The 16,617-nt window shown below is 27.9% G+C and overlaps 2 protein-coding genes across 2 annotated transcripts in view; both read right to left on the bottom strand.

Annotated features, from left to right (window-relative positions):
* The window catches only part of LOC108685774 (ecdysteroid-regulated 16 kDa protein-like), a 3,907-nt gene extending 1,190 nt beyond the window's left edge, over positions 1-2,717 (bottom strand). The window contains exon 1 of the mRNA XM_018190736.1: positions 2,509-2,717. Coding sequence (XP_018046225.1) covers positions 2,509-2,587 — 79 coding nt within the window. The 5' untranslated portion in view covers positions 2,588-2,717. The remainder of the gene's footprint in view (positions 1-2,508) is intronic.
* A 3,975-nt stretch (positions 2,718-6,692) lies between these two features.
* The window catches only part of LOC108685773 (gamma-glutamyltranspeptidase 1-like), a 10,983-nt gene continuing 1,058 nt past the window's right edge, over positions 6,693-16,617 (bottom strand). The window contains exons 2-11 of the mRNA XM_018190734.1: positions 13,783-13,930; positions 13,218-13,342; positions 12,935-13,074; positions 12,476-12,708; positions 12,201-12,361; positions 10,738-10,961; positions 9,791-9,986; positions 8,755-8,920; positions 8,023-8,169; positions 6,693-7,427 (exon numbers count right to left, since the gene is read on the bottom strand). Coding sequence (XP_018046223.1) covers positions 7,239-7,427; positions 8,023-8,169; positions 8,755-8,920; positions 9,791-9,986; positions 10,738-10,961; positions 12,201-12,361; positions 12,476-12,708; positions 12,935-13,074; positions 13,218-13,342; positions 13,783-13,930 — 1,729 coding nt within the window. The 3' untranslated portion in view covers positions 6,693-7,238. The remainder of the gene's footprint in view (positions 7,428-8,022; positions 8,170-8,754; positions 8,921-9,790; positions 9,987-10,737; positions 10,962-12,200; positions 12,362-12,475; positions 12,709-12,934; positions 13,075-13,217; positions 13,343-13,782; positions 13,931-16,617) is intronic.

Genomic DNA, 16,617 nt, shown 5'->3' on the forward strand with positions numbered 1-16,617 from the left:
GTGGTTTTCATGAGTTGATTGCCTTGAAATATTTGATCTTCAGCGAGATTCCCATTACTGAGAATGTAAAGTAAGAGAAAGTATAAATAGAAAATATGAAAAAACGAACGTTTATCGTATAGTTATTGTACGATGCCTATTTGCGCTAATAAATAATAACCGATTAATTATTAAAAATTGTTTTTAATTTATCAGACATTGATAGTAATAGTAATTTTTTATTTGAATGCTAAATCAATATCATCTCATAAAAAGCAGAAAATTACGTCACTCAATAAATCGACATTAATAATAAGTTTTCTTCAATGTCATAAGAAAAAAAATATAAGTTTATTCAGATTGAAAATGATAACACGTTTGCTTTTCATGATTATGATTGATCCGTAATGATCTTGAAGGTTATTGCTGAAATAACTAGACAACCAGTCAGAAAGAAATTCTAGACAATAAGATAATTGTAAATTGTACTTATGCAAACATGACTGTGTGATTTTAATTTTTTCTTATGCATTCTTAAAAATAATCCTTTTGTGAATGTATTTTTTAAATCATATACATTTATTTACTTTATTACTTTTATTACAATAGTTCATTTAAGTAAATCGAACAAAAAGAAATATTTCAATTAAAAACACAATTCGATAAAAATATATTTTACTAGTGTAAATGTACAGTGAAAAAGCGCGAAATAAACGTGTTATCAGTATGCATAATTGTCACATTTAGTGTCAATATCACAATATCTTTATTCTAGCTTTTTCTGAAAAAAACTACAGTTTTAACTGTTTTTAACTACAATTTTAACGATCGATCTACCTAGTGTATTTTTTCGTGTTGATTTTGTTTATTTTACTTCAAACATACAAAGAAGAGACTTTGTTTACATACTTAAATGATATTTATTTTTTATTTTAATCGGCGCAAAATTAGCAAATTTGAAATTCTAACGGTGAAACGAGTCGATTGATAAATTAACATATAAGTTAGTATTTTGCTCATCATTTTCACCATGTATCAATTATATTTCTTGTAAGCAATTATATAAGTATTAATAAAACTAATTCGTTGTCTCATTCACATATCTCTAATAATTAGGAGTCATTAAAGGCATTATTATTTGATGATAAAAATTATGAGAACACTAATTATAATTTCTGTCACGAGCATGAGAAGCAATCTTCGATATACCATAGGTAATTATTCAGTTTCGCTTGTGTAATAATTTTAAAAATAATCTGTCAGACTGTTGAAGGACAGTTCTCCTTTAGCAATTTGCCATATGATTATGGATAATATATTTCTGTTGACAAATATTTATACAATTCTTGAAAAAAAATAACAAGATAAAATGAATATGTTCAAAATATTATATAGTATACAATATACCACAAAAAGAATTTTAAATATCGAAAATATATCGCAAATCCCTCATTTATATCAAAATATTCTAAAGTGTTTGAAGTATAAAATTTTGCCAATATATTTTATGGAAAAATTATGCAAGTATATATAAAATTTATTTCATCACAAGTTATTTATTGACGTTAAGCATTGGAAAAACATTTCAACATTTAAATAAATAAAGGTGTTGTAATAAATATTTTTATTACTCAGATATGAATCAGTAGCGAAATCTAAAAATACATTTAAATATCAAATAATAACAAGATATATAAATTAGCTTGGAATGTATATACAGTATGTATATGATATGTTAACAAGATATATTATCTTTAGATATATTTCGGTTTGGCTTGACAACGAATTATGACCATTCTTTTATTTTTAGAGAATAGAAATAAACCATATTTAATTTTGGTGCCATATTTAATTTTGATGGAGTTTTAAAATAAAGAATTATTTGTTCTTCTTGAAAACTTGGAATAAAAATGTTCACATACTTATAGAGTTGTATAACATTTTTAAGAATGCGAATAGAAAAATAAATCGATAAACTTTTTGACCAAATGTTTTATAATATTCTGTACAATAAAATTTTAACGCAATATAACATCGAGAAAGTTTCATAAAGATACTTAATAATATCAGCAAAAATCCTCTCACGTAAAGAAAAATAGTTTTAATTTTAAAATAAGTATTTTAGATCTGTAACTTTTTCAGTGACATCAAAAGACAGTCATAGTTCTCAGTCTCAGTACATTAAAAGCAAGTTTGATAATTATTTCTGTAAACATTTTATATAACGCTTTATCTGAAAATTCTCTCTTGCGCATGTTTTAATGATAATATTTTTATTGATCATTTAGTCATAATACAGCAAATTTTTGTTTATCAACTTGTCTGTATATTTACGTAACGGTGCTACGTAAATAAATAAGTCAACTTACAAAATTATAGGTAAAGCAATGAATTGTTATGTTCGTGAGAAACGATTCGTATTTTAAATGTAATTTATTAAAAAGCTGTTTTTTAATAGATTAATGTATCTTTATAGGTTAATGTATTTTTTTATAATATTTATATATTTTTATTCAATAATAAACTTACCAGAATCACATTGATTAACTAACGTGGCACTGGCAAGCACAATGAGCGCCGCGAAAACGAGAATCGTTTTCCTCAGCATCTTGTACGGTGAAAGTGTGTTTCTACTTTTCCGTTCAAGAAACCTTGTCAGAGTGCTGTGGGTCTGATCAGACCCAACTCCGGCTCTCGACTGATGACTGTAACTCGAACGCGGTCACAGATGCCTATACTGTCTATATGTTGCGCTGTATATGAAACTCCTGCTATGTATAGATTCATACGGCGCACGACATCCAACGTATGATGTTCGATATCCAATAGAATTTGTTTCTTGAAGACAAAAATGTTGCTCACTAGAATCGAATTATCTTATTGAATATCATATCGTCGAATGTTGCGTGAGTCCATTAAGTATCGTCATTAAGGAAGGAGAAAATAAATTATTAAATTTTAATATAATATATCAAAATTTGAAAATAATCGATCGGACTTTAACGTAAAAGAAAAATTCTAACTATAAGATTGTTAATATAATGTATTTCCACGTATATCATTTTTTTACTATTTGTATTTATGTGACAATAAAAGATTTGTTCAAATCTATTAATTAACATTAAAGAATTACTCTTCTATGTACATATAATATTTGTAGATAATAATTTTAGTTCACTCAATGTGATGTTTAATAAAGATTTATTCTGTGATGGAGATAATTATTAACTTGTAACGAGAACAACTACCACTTATAAACATAATTTTTAGTGCATTTGATACGAATAAATTATAAAAATTTATATAAAAATTTGATAAATTAATTATACCTGTTATTAACTATTTATAAACAGTTGAAAAACATTTTAACTTAAATCCGTCTGAAAAACAGTGTTGTGCAAAAGTCTGTTTTGTAAAATGTAAAATCATGTTTTATAGTCTTTGAAGCGAGGATGGTGTTAATTAAAATTACATTATATAACGAGAATATATTAGGTGTGGAAAAAAGTTCGTGGCGTTTTTTTAATGCCATCTAACGGGAAAAACGCCACGAACTTTTTCCCACACCTAATATAAAAAAGTTAAAATCAGAATACACGTCGTGTTGCAATTATTTGAGGGAGATTACTACATATATCGATGATAAAAACAGTGGTACATCATGTTTTGTCATTAAAAATATGGAATAATTTATAAAAAAAAAATTTATAAAAAAAATAAAAAATCTAGCATATCGCTAGATTTAATAGCAAAAACATCCGATGCTACAGAATTTTTTCAAGTGTATGATATAACTAAGTTACAAGAAAAACGTCGATGGCTGATTAAACAGGAAAATTTTTCTGTTTTACACGTGCATACATACACACACACACACACACACACACACACACACACACACACACACACACACACATATATATACACATAATTTATCTTCGTCTTCTTATTCTTGTTTTATCTGTGTGTATGTAAATCTTTGGCATAAAATTAAATTGCACTAAAAATAATGCGCGTGTATGATGTATATTTATGTACATTATTTTTAAAAAATTTTAATTATTATTTACAACGTGTTTTTAAGAAATCAAAGCAGCAATTTCACATATCGTAAATATTTTTAGATATTATTACTCTATGTGTACTCTAAATTTTAAATTATTATTTAATTAGAATTAATTGTCGGTTTTTGTGATTGAATGCGTGCGATAAATACTCAACAATCATAAATATGCACGCGAACATTCCACATTTTAATCGTAATTCGCAGTGACCGCTCTTCATAATATTTGATATCTCCTCCTTTTTTCTGATTTCGTTTACCTCAGTATAACGAAACGGAAATGAAATGGACCACCATGGTCACAAGAACAAAGCATCGGAAATTAAGAATCTTTGTCCACCATTTCGTCCCTTTCCTTCTCCCTCTTTCTCTCTCTTTCTCTGCGGCTGGATGAGTCTCCTTATTTTCAATGGTAAACGAAGATTTCGATTAACTTCCGTAAACCGTATACTCTTGAAATTACTGTCACGTTAGTATCATATCGACAATGTATCTCGAAATCACACAGGCACAGCTGAAACGGGAGAATCCGACATCTGACATAAAATCACGAGCTCGCTCGCTACTCTTTGTTTGATAATTACAACGAACAATAATAATGGCCGCTTTTCTTTCTGTTTTTCTAGAGTGTATGTACAATACATATATGACATTAAGATGATATAAAGATGATGATATAAAGATAATAATATAAAGATAATAATTACAATCGGAATTTTCAGATTAAGATTCTATCGAAGTGCTCAATTTATGCTTGTGATTTTAAAGACACATGAACTTTATAATATATTTATTTATAATGAATCTGAATTTATAATGTTTCTATTCTTGAAAAATTTAGCCCAACAAAAAATAATAATATTAAATATTCAATCTGGTCTCAAGGTTGCGGTTTGGTGACTAATGAAAAGTTTTTAAAACAGTAAAACGGCTCTCTTATATGTCAGACAAACCAATAAAATGATCCGTAATGTTATTTTGTATAGAACATATATATTATACTTTCTGCGAAATGGAAGTATAATATGGAAATAATATGGAAGCGTTCGATGTGCGGTGTTACTGCGAATTATATTGTCAAGCTGATAGATTGATCAGAGTGAGTCAGGACAGTTATGAAACTTCTCTAAAATTATTCCTGTGTGACGAAAACCATTTTTGTCTCTTTTATATTGATCAAAAGTCTATTAAATATGTAGTTTTTATTTTCTATTAATCTTTAACTGTGATTTGTTTTATTTCGAAAGTAGATTGTACCAGAAGGTTGAATAGTTTAAAACAGATGATTTAGTTCAAAGGATTCCATATGTAGAACAAATCATTTTGATTGTAAAAAGATAATTGCAATAATTGTTTGAAATAATTATTTCGCGGCAAATAAAAAACTTGGCTTGTTTAAATTAGCTTCGATGATGTAAATACGGAAGAAATACATTCCAGCATTAATACGGAACATATATAACGAAGGTCATGTACTAACGGAAGAAATTGCGAATTTTAAATTCCAGACGTACAGCGAGTGCATTGATTGAAGTAGAAATCCAAAGAGAATACTAATTATTATAGCGGTAGTAACCTTGAAGAAAGAGTTCCTGTTGATTCTTTTGATTTGAATTGTAGATTGCCACACAAATTGTTTTAGAAATTAATTTTATTTGAGAACTCTAAATACCGGAAATTATAAATAATTTTTTATTTTTCTTTGATAAAAATTACATTTAAAATTAATATTAAATTGAATGTTCAATTAAACTTATTCAGATTATAATCAGATGTTCATTCAAAAATGTTGAAATTGTTTACTCTGATAAATGAAAATGTATCTCATTCACATAATTTTATTTGTTTATTTTACTGAATTATTTATTGATTTTTAGAAAACCGTGAACTTTGTAAATATATTGTCAGAAAATGCATTCTGTTGCGTAATTAATGACTAAATATCAACTTGCTGGTTTGATAATTTGAAAATTAGTACTGAATTTTATATATAAACAAAGTTTTGTTTATTATATTACACAAAATTTGTTTCGATTGAAAAATAGTAATAATGTCCTGCGCTGTAAAATTTCAAGAATGACAAATATCATGCACATATACATCAGCATGATTATGGAAATGTAGATTATTGAAAAACCTGAAGAAGTATAATAATTTGATCATAATGTCAGTATTACACAACAACTTCCACTTGATTATTTTTTATGAATATAATTATGCCTAATTTTAATTATTATGTAATAACATGAAATGAATAACATGAAATTTATATAAATTATATTAAAATAAATTTACATTAATTATATACAACAACAACTTAATAACAAATAATTAAGTTCTTTTTACGTTATTCTTTTCAACAATATGTGGGAGTATATTGCATTCGTATAATGTATTATCTTAACTATCTTCAGTTTTTTAATGCGGTCTTAATTTCAGAAGAAAAATTCATTATTTATCTACATACATCATAATTGATTTTTTTTTATTTTAATAAAATATTTTATTATTATTTTATATTATATAGTTGCATGATTTTCACATTGCTTATGCAGCAAAATTGTCATGTCTACATTATCAAGAATAGAATCCTACGTTACCAATTATGGGTATGTTATCTTTCATTTAAATAAAAAAACATATAGTTTACATCTAAAAATAAATTTAATTTGTAAACACTAAACACAAACTAAAGACATTTTTATTTTCATACATTTGAATGTGTGAAACATTATGAAATATATACAGAGATGTGATAATTGATGAAATATAATAAAATAAATATTACTTATACGCAATTACAATTTTTAAGTATTTACAGCCAAGTAGGAATCATATTGATTTCAAATATATTTTGAATCGACACATATGCCAATGATTTTGATTTGAAATATATAAATTGTCTCTTAAATTTAAGAGTAAAAATTTTATCTATATAACAATTATCTAATCACATATAATTCGCTTGCGGATAATTCCATAATTTGTAAAATACTTTATTCTTGCATTCTTATATAAATAGGAAGTGATAAGACAAACATTCCACGTCATGTAGAGAGCATTTGTCAGGAACCGTATGCCTAAATTACAATCAAAAATTATTGCAGTTTAAGAAAAATTATGGTAGCGCAAAGAAAAAAATCGATGCTCCATCTTGGATTATAAAATTATCCGCGTGAATTCGATACAATAATTATTATAGTCCTGCTGTAGTTCCTTGTCGACGATAATCCGAGTTTGCTGTTATAAATCCATTTTCCTTCGATATACCCGTAATAGCGCTACCAATTCCGCTAAAAGTGGTGGAGTTGTGTCCGATTTTTTTCAAATAATCTAACGTGACTGGACAAAAATCTTTCTCATTCTGGATATTCATCGGCAGCAGCTGCAATTATTCAATAGTTTTCTTAAAGATCATTAATAAATATAATAATTCAACAGTGTATTCCATTTAATGGTTTATTTAGCGTTTGATAAATGAAGCTTATTCATTTGTCTTATTGTTAATATTATTTCTTATATAATAAAAGAAATAATTTTAAGAAATTTTTTCAAGGAAAAATATACCGAAGTATTTAAATAATTTGTGTAAATTATAATTGATTATACAAGAAAAATTTTTTAGTAAATGCGAATTAAAAAATTATCTAAATTTTTAATTTATCTTTTATCTTTAATTAATTAAATCATAATTTTAAAAATATATTTTAATAATAATTTTACTAAAATCATCCTTTATTAATAAATTTTCTTTTAAAATCTTTCTTATTTTTTGTTTTAAATGATTTTAATTATAAAATATCAAATTTAATAATTTCTTGGAATTTTATTAAATAATAATTTTAAAGATAGATTTAATCATAATCCCTTAAACTGTCATTACGAATTAAAATTCGAATTGAGATTGTAATACACTATACAATGAGAATTTGATTTTCAATTATAGAATTATTTTCTCAAATTCAAATGGTCATACTTACTTGATGATGAAGCCTGCGCGCATCAATCGCTTCCTTTATGTCGTAATCATACCAGAGATTCAAGAGCATCCCAATCGCCACGCCACTCGTGATTTTCGTGCCACCCGCTGCACCAATCACTAATCTCACATTGCCCTTGTGATCTACCTAAAAGAGATCGCGCGATTGAATCATATGAACTTGAATTAGCCGTCTAAGATTGATCTCGTACATCAGTTCCTTTGAGATTATTTTAACGCAAAAGTGTTTAAAGATCCAGATTTTTATACAACCATACCGAATTACATAACAAACATTGTGATAGACTTAAAAGAAGTCGCATAATTATATTAAATAAACTTGAACTTAGTTATCCAAAACTGGTACATCTCACTCAGTCCCTTTAAGATTATTTTGAAAAAGCATTTAAAAAGATTTTTACACAGATAGGTATATCGAATTGCATGAGAAATACCATTGTGGCGAGGTCTCACGCAGCGCAGAGAATCGCTTCGGACGATCGCGTGACGATTGCGAATTGCAATTACATCATTGAGCTGAGCGATTCTCGGAATCGATGGTTATCCAACGATAGTTAATTGCAAACTCGTTGTAGTCGTTTCATTAGACGCGTTTTCCAAGCGTTCACGAGACGCGCCCCAAACGCGCGACTGTTTTGTTACATGTTATTCATCGAGTTTCAAGCTCCCGAGCGAATTTGTCGACGGTCACGTTCGCGGTAAAATGGCTTACCACTATAGACGGGCACATCGAACTCAACGGTCGTTTACCAGGCCGAATAAAATTCGCCGGTGACGGCGGTAGCCCGAAGCCATTGGTGATGTTAGGTGAGCTGAAGTCGTCCATCTCGTCGTTAAATATTATACCGGTGGACTCTGAGCGTATCATCGCGCCAAACCTGTTAAATAAAGATGCTTACAAAGAACACGAAAAATCCTACGCATTATACATCGCGGGATTTTTATCGGGGTCCGTGTTCGCCGAGCACGCGTTGAATCGTTCCATTTTTAAAAGATATATATAAACCGCGCTTTCAAGAACGAAGAACGTCGAACATATCTTCAGAAGCGAAGCGATTCAATTCGTTTTCTTTTTCTCGTTTTGATATACGAGCGTTGATATACGAGCAGAGTATCATAGTAAAAGTTATAATAAAGTTTTTGTTAGTCTGTGTGTGAAACGAACCGGTATCGTGAAAAGGAAAGTCTGATATTTTTATTCTAAAATATTATGTATGCACTGAGAAAAAAATACTTAAAAATTTATTTATAAAACATATATATAGTTTTTTTCATTGAAATAAATTCTTGTTTCAGTACGAGATAAAATTTTATTTCTGGCAAATAAACTACTTACTTTATTTTTGTTAAGGAAATATATTTCACAGAAGTGTATATTTTGTCATCACAGTTAAAATTTTTTAACCAATAAATATTGAAGAAAACATCATAATATTTGCTTGCGAATTTGATTTTGATTTTTTTCTCGATGTATTTGACACTTTATAAATGGATCGTTGCATTTATTTGAATATATTACAGTATAATTTATAGTTTAAAACAGCCACAATATAATTTAAAACAGCCAAATTCTCTCCCTCTCTCTCTCTCTCTCTCTCTCTCTCTCTCTCTCTCTCCCCCTCCCCCTCCAAGTGAAAAGGAAAGCTGCAATCTAAGCTGAATTAATTTTGTACAAGTTGATTTTATATAAATTGTCTTGCGATTTAATTATTTTATTAGAGTACTTTGTCACTTGCAAATTTACTTACACCTGATTGATGGTCGACGTAACGGAGACGGCAGAACCGTCGGGGGCGAGGATGGAAACGTGTGCGGTTCCTGCATCCTCGAGTGTTGCGGTGATAGCGCCGTAATCTGTCGGATTTTGACTTGTGCGATCATCCTTAATCCTGCTTTTTATCATTTCCGCGTAATCATTGGACGTTAAATTAGTCAGCAGCTCGTCTATAAAAAAAATAATTGTATTGTATTAAATGCTTCGTAATTGACGGAGAGAAAATTCGAAGAATGTATTAGAGAAAATCATGATGGAACAGAAAATTACTGATCTTTTAACAGCAGGTTTTATCAAATGCGTTATGCAATGATATATGGGTTAACGATTACATTAGAAACATTTGATGATTCTCAGAAATTCTCAGAAAAAAAAACATACTACATACATCGCGAGATTAATACGCATTAAAGAGATTAATACGTAACAATATACATATTTAAAGTAGTATAAAAACTCTCTGTCTCTTTCTCTCTCTCTCTCTCTCTCTCTCTCTCTCTCTCTCTCTCTCTCTTTCTCTTTCTCTCTCTCTTTTTCTTCTTTTTCTTCTTTGTGGTTAATTTACATACTTATTATCGATGTCAGCATGAGAAAACTTGTCTTTATTAATGGAAGAGATTTTTAATGCATTAATAATGTTCGAGATGCTTTAACTTTTAAATAAGCGTAACATTTTCTATTAATATTTCTATCAATATAGATGTATAATTATCATTCATTTAAAGACCTTGTAAAATGAATTAAACAGAATTGTTATCGTTTATCATTTACATAAAAATTTTTCAGAGCGTCAGCTGACTATGACTATGATTCTTTTTAAATAAACTTTATATATAACATTACTACATATCATATGTAATTCAAGATACATTATCAAGAAATTATGTTAAAATGTTGCTCATTATGTATACATGGTCTTACCTATGCCGTTGACAAATTCAGGATCCCCCAACTCTGTTCTTCTTGCGTAAGCCCACTTAAAGGTCTCCACTATACGTTGCCACATTATGTTCTCATCGCGAACCGGTAGCAAGCGATGAAGGACATTCATCATAAACGTTAGAATTGCGCCTGAACCTGGCGGCGGAGCACTGTAAATTGTCAGGTTCCCCATTTTCAATGCGACCGGCTTTCTCCATACGACTCTACAAAGTAGTCTTGCATTATCAATGTGCTATGACTTTTACACCCACAAAGTAACCCAATTTTTTTAGTTAAATAACATTTTGCTATTTTTAACTTCAATATGTGCAACAAAAAAAAAACTAAATTTTAATAAATATTTGTTTGAATAGTTCTAAGTAAAGTATTTACTAATTGTAAATATATATTTATTTGATACAAAAAAAATTAATTTGATTTAATCATTATACTTGTTTTACAGAGTAAATATTTACTCTAAATAAATGTTTATTTAGTACTGTTCAAAGAAATTATGTATTAAGATTTAATAATTTTTTTTTCAGTATGTCAGAATGTAAATTAATCTATTTCTGTTTTTAATTTAAAAGTAAGTAGTTCATATTAATGCACTAAATAAATTAAATTTAAGTCAAATTTAATATATTTTCTTGGATTAAATAATTTATCTTTATTATTTTAATTAAATTGACGAAATTAACGAAATTGAAAAGAAATAATGGTGACCTATAAAAATAATCAAAAATAATTCAAATTGGGTATAATTTAATTAATATTATGAATTTAACACTATTCTCAATAATACGTTTTCTCGCAGTATTGCCCTAATTCGATAATATTTGTTACATTTATATATCTCATTTTTATCATTTATTGTACACAATCAACTTATAAAAACAAAAAACTTATAATAAAGCAAGAAAAGAACACAACTTAATGTTTACTTTAATATAAGTAGTTTTGTTAAGTCATTACGAAATCAATATTTAATCTGCTCTTACATTGTTATCGGCCTTAAATTAATTGATTGTAAATAATGATATTTAATATTATCAACAATTTATATTTATTCATACTTAATTATTTTGTATATTAAAATATTAAATATTAAATATTATTGTGTAAAAAATATTAAAATATTAAAAAGAGATATAATAATAGCACAACTTTTCGGTTGATATTCTGTTAATTTCTTTAATGTATATAAAAAATAAAATTTTCATTATAAGTTTTTTCAATAAGTTTTTCATTAATATTATCGTTGCAGTAAATCAGCGTCGTTTTTATCTACTGTGAACCACATTCTTTTTTTTTTTACGCTCTCTTGTAAAATTTTAAATAACTGCGTAATAAAGATAAGTTTATAATCCTTTATCTAAATTTTCCCAAATAGCAAGTTTCGCACTTCACAAGCATTCATAATATTTCAAAACACAAAAATGAAAAAATATAGTATACTATACCTATACGTTTGAAAATCTTGTTTCGTGATTATTCCTTTAAACTTAGTTATCTCGTTGATTAATTTGTCAGTGATACTGCCATTATAAAACACGGAGGGACCCTCTTCTGCTATAAGCTTCAAGGTCTTCGCCAATTTCGGTCTCTTTATTCGATCTCCTGCCTGTAAATATTTCTCTATTTAATTCATAGTTCTACTGAACAAGACATTCGCGCCTGACAAAGTGAGAAATTAAAAAATGATAAAGGAAACTTCGAAAATCAAGATGCTACTCACGATCCACGTTCTATTAGTGTCAGGATTTATAAGTATTTCAGCTAAACTGCTCTCGTTTTTTATCATAGGCTCCTTCTCGACCAGATATTCGGCAAGATAATCATTGACGAGCGATCCAATTTTGCACAATTTAATTGTAGGCTCAAATAATTCAGGCCACGGTATCCTTCCGTATTTTTGATGCGCTTCCCAATAGCCCTTAAGCTCACCCGGGACAGCAATTGCGAGTCCACCTGTTCGATAACACATAGATTACGCTTATTACTCAGATGACTATTATTATTATGCACACACACATACACACACGCACACACACACACACACACACACACAAACGAAATAGAGCATTTTATAATTAAACGTTACGTTGCATCCAGTAATGATTATAGATACAACTTCTAAGCAATTTTGACGTAAATGTATAAGGATCTGTCAGTAAGTTTTGCAAAAAAATCCTACCATACATGGATAAATGAGCATTGCCATTGAACATATCCTCTGTTGCATTCATCGGGGCGGTCTCTCTCGCATCTAGGAAGATCGCCGTTTTGTTGTTTGCGTCCCATATCGTCATAAAAAATCCGCCGCCTAGTCCCATGCTTTAAATCAAATATAAAAATATAAAATAGCTCACTATATGTCTTGTTCGCAATATTAGGTGTTCATCATGATAAGCAAATCTTATCATATCAAAAAGCATTCTTCATATCAAAAAAAGAAGAGATAAAATTGCAATAAGTACCTGTGCAAAGACGCGACACCTTCGCAAAGAAGTGCTGCTATTGCTGCATCTACTGCTGAACCGTTTTTAGATAAGATATCCGCACCGATTTTTGAACATTCCTGACCATTCGTTGTCACGGCGCCCTATTAAATAAATATGAATATTTCAATAATTGTAAAAAAAAAACTTTTGGAATGTATTATCACATATTGTTCTTTTTATATGTAAAACAAAGTGAATGTTTGTGAAATAATAAGTAAAATAAAGCAGTTATTGAAAAATAACAAATTTAATAAAAATACATTCTCAAAGCAAATACGCACATAGCATTATTTACTGTCGTTTAATATTAAATTAAATTTTTTATTAATTAATTTCCTAGCTGTTATTACATGCTGATAGCACGAGAAGTATTTTGGAAATAATTACCTTCTTTCTTTGGAACACTATAATTATATTTTAATTAAATGAATAACTTCTCCAGAATACGTTTCAGTAAATGAGTAAATCAAATGTTGGTATTTTTATTACGGTTTAATTAAATCAATCTTTTTTTTTATACTCATCGATTAATAGGTATTACCTTCGCATACCGACCCAGTTCAGAAGAACTGACGAACTTTGAACCACACTTAACATCTGAATTGACCGTGAAGATTACAATTAATACCACGAAAATGGCCACAAGTACGACGATCATCAGGCCGAATGCAATCAGCTTTTTTCTCCCTCTGTACAAACCATGTAAAAATAAATAAATAGATTAAAAAATAGATTTTACTGTGTGTCCTTTTAATGATATATTGACAATAAATCTAATTAAGCTGCGTTTATCGTATGAAAATTCGTGATCGAATATCATTACACGATCATAACATAATCTTTAATTTTAAACATTACATATTTAATTTTCGTAACATTTTACATTTTAGTTTTTATTCGAAATTCGCTTATAATATGTAAAGACATTTTATTTTTATTATTTCTATTATATATATTTTGATTTTACGTTATGTGTAAATTAAAATTTAAAATTCGGTTATGCAATTAAAAACTATTACAAAAATTGAAAAAAATTCAAGTTAAATGCACATTATATAATATGCATATAATTGTTTTTCTATAGAAAGTATAGAAGTTGATGATTTCGATGCATGCCTAATTAGTATGTGAAAGAAGCCGAATAGCGATCATAAAAGTAACGATCATAATAGTGATGCTTCTATACGGTTACAATCTCTGGTTGCTTTACACTCTAATTAATGGTTTACCATGACCGCGTTCGCACCTGTGTCACTACTGTAAAGGTTTATCAGTTGTAACAAAGTACAATCATAATATCATGATTACATTTTACGTGAAATCATTTTATGCTATTTAAAATGATATAAATTAAAATATATAAATAATTATATAATATATATAAAATTTGAATGATGCATGTTCGTATAAAAATGTTGTGCAGTTAAACGAGGTATAATAACCACTTATAAAGTAATAAAGCTTATAAGATTATAAAGATTATAAATTATAAGATTATAAAATAATAAAATAATAATTCCTTTGTAAACACTCCATAAACAATGTTTATGATTGTGTGTGTATAAGATAAGAATCGTAATTTAAAAATTTATATAATTAAAGATAGATATGTATCGCTTAATAGATATCAACATTATCAACGCAATCATCGTTTTACTATCATCTTTATTGTCGTAGTTGATTCAAGAACGTGGTCCAGTTATCATCATGCAATCACAGATTTACACACGTAGAAGACATTTACTATGCAATTCCTTGAGATTGCGTAACGCATGTATATACCATTCAATACAGTCATGCGTCGTATGGACTTAACATCGAGTCATTACAGACAATAATTTTAATTTATCAATTTCAAGATGATACGAGATATAACTCTACAATTATTAAGAAATAAACAGAACTGTTTCGTAAGTACTTAAGTACACACAGACTTAATTAAACATATTATACGTCTGTAAATATTTAATTATCGTACACTTTACCGTCCATTAATTCCATTCTGAACATATATAATAAAAATAAAATTAGAAAGGATTAATGTAATAGATACGTCGCGTGTAAAGCGAAAAAATAATTTTTTACTTTATTAATCAGGAAATAAAGACAGATTAATTAAATATTTAAAAATTGGACAAACATTCTTTTAGACGACATTTGATAATGTCGAAATAAATCAACTGCCTCAGGAAGCTTTTTTTTAAATATTATCACAATTTACACACAAATATTTCACAATAATATCGATAAAGAAATAATGTATTGATCACAATGTATTGACAGATTTTCATATTTGAAAAATATATTGCACACATTTCTTCACAATTCAAACATCCTTATACTTTTGCAACTTTAAATTAAATAATAACTGTTTAACTACAAATGTGTTTAGCTAATTACATGTGTTTAATTTATGGATGTGAACATTAAAAATTGCACAACAGTGTAATTTGCAAGCATATTTCATTTTTTGTATACTTTAAATTAAAATGTGAATAAATGATGAATTATTATATTATAGTATGTATGTGTGAGTGGTTGAGAGTGTGTGTGTGTGTGTGTGTGTGTGTGTGTGGTGTGTGGTGTGGTGTGGTGTGTGTGTGTGTGTGTGTGTGTGTGTGTGTGTGTGTGTGTGTGTGTGTGTGTGTGTGTGTGTGCATTAACACATAATTTGATTGTCAATTATAAATTTTTAACGGAATTTGCAAAAACTCTGTGCCTATATTATTAATGTATATTTTACGTAAATATAATTAACTTATAAACAATTCAACAAATTAATTCTAGAATATTCATAAATACACCAGTAAATAAAAATTTTTATACGACATAAGAATAAATTTTTTCAAAAAATGGTTTTTAAAAAGATTAATATTGAATAATATTGAAAAATAATTTTCAAATATAAAGCATATATATATATATATATATATATATACGTGTATTATTTATAGCCAAAAACAATTATAAAATTGTTGCAAAAAAACTCAACGATAGTTTTCTTTTAATAATAAATTAGTTAGAAGACTGTGAAAATATTTTCTGTAAAATACGTTTCTTGTATCCATTCTTGACGCAACATGTAATAGTATATCTATGGAAATATCTTGTGGAAATTATCTATAACTAGTTGTTAAAAGTACTTTTGCAATCGTAAATATCATGTACACAGCAACGATCGTTGTATGTTTAGTGAGAATATTTTTAATACTCTCTTTTCCTCTCTCTCTCTCTCTCTCTCTCTCTCTCTCTCTCTCACTTAATTTATTTCAATATCCTCATAAATAGAATTAAAAAAAAAATTAAATTAATTATGTGGACTTATTCAACTTAAGATATTTTATATCATATACAGTTTTTATTATGTACAACTAAA

The sequence above is a fragment of the Atta colombica genome, unplaced genomic scaffold (assembly GCF_001594045.1).
Source record: "Atta colombica isolate Treedump-2 unplaced genomic scaffold, Acol1.0 scaffold156, whole genome shotgun sequence".
NCBI classification, from domain to species: Eukaryota; Metazoa; Arthropoda; class Insecta; order Hymenoptera; family Formicidae; genus Atta; species Atta colombica.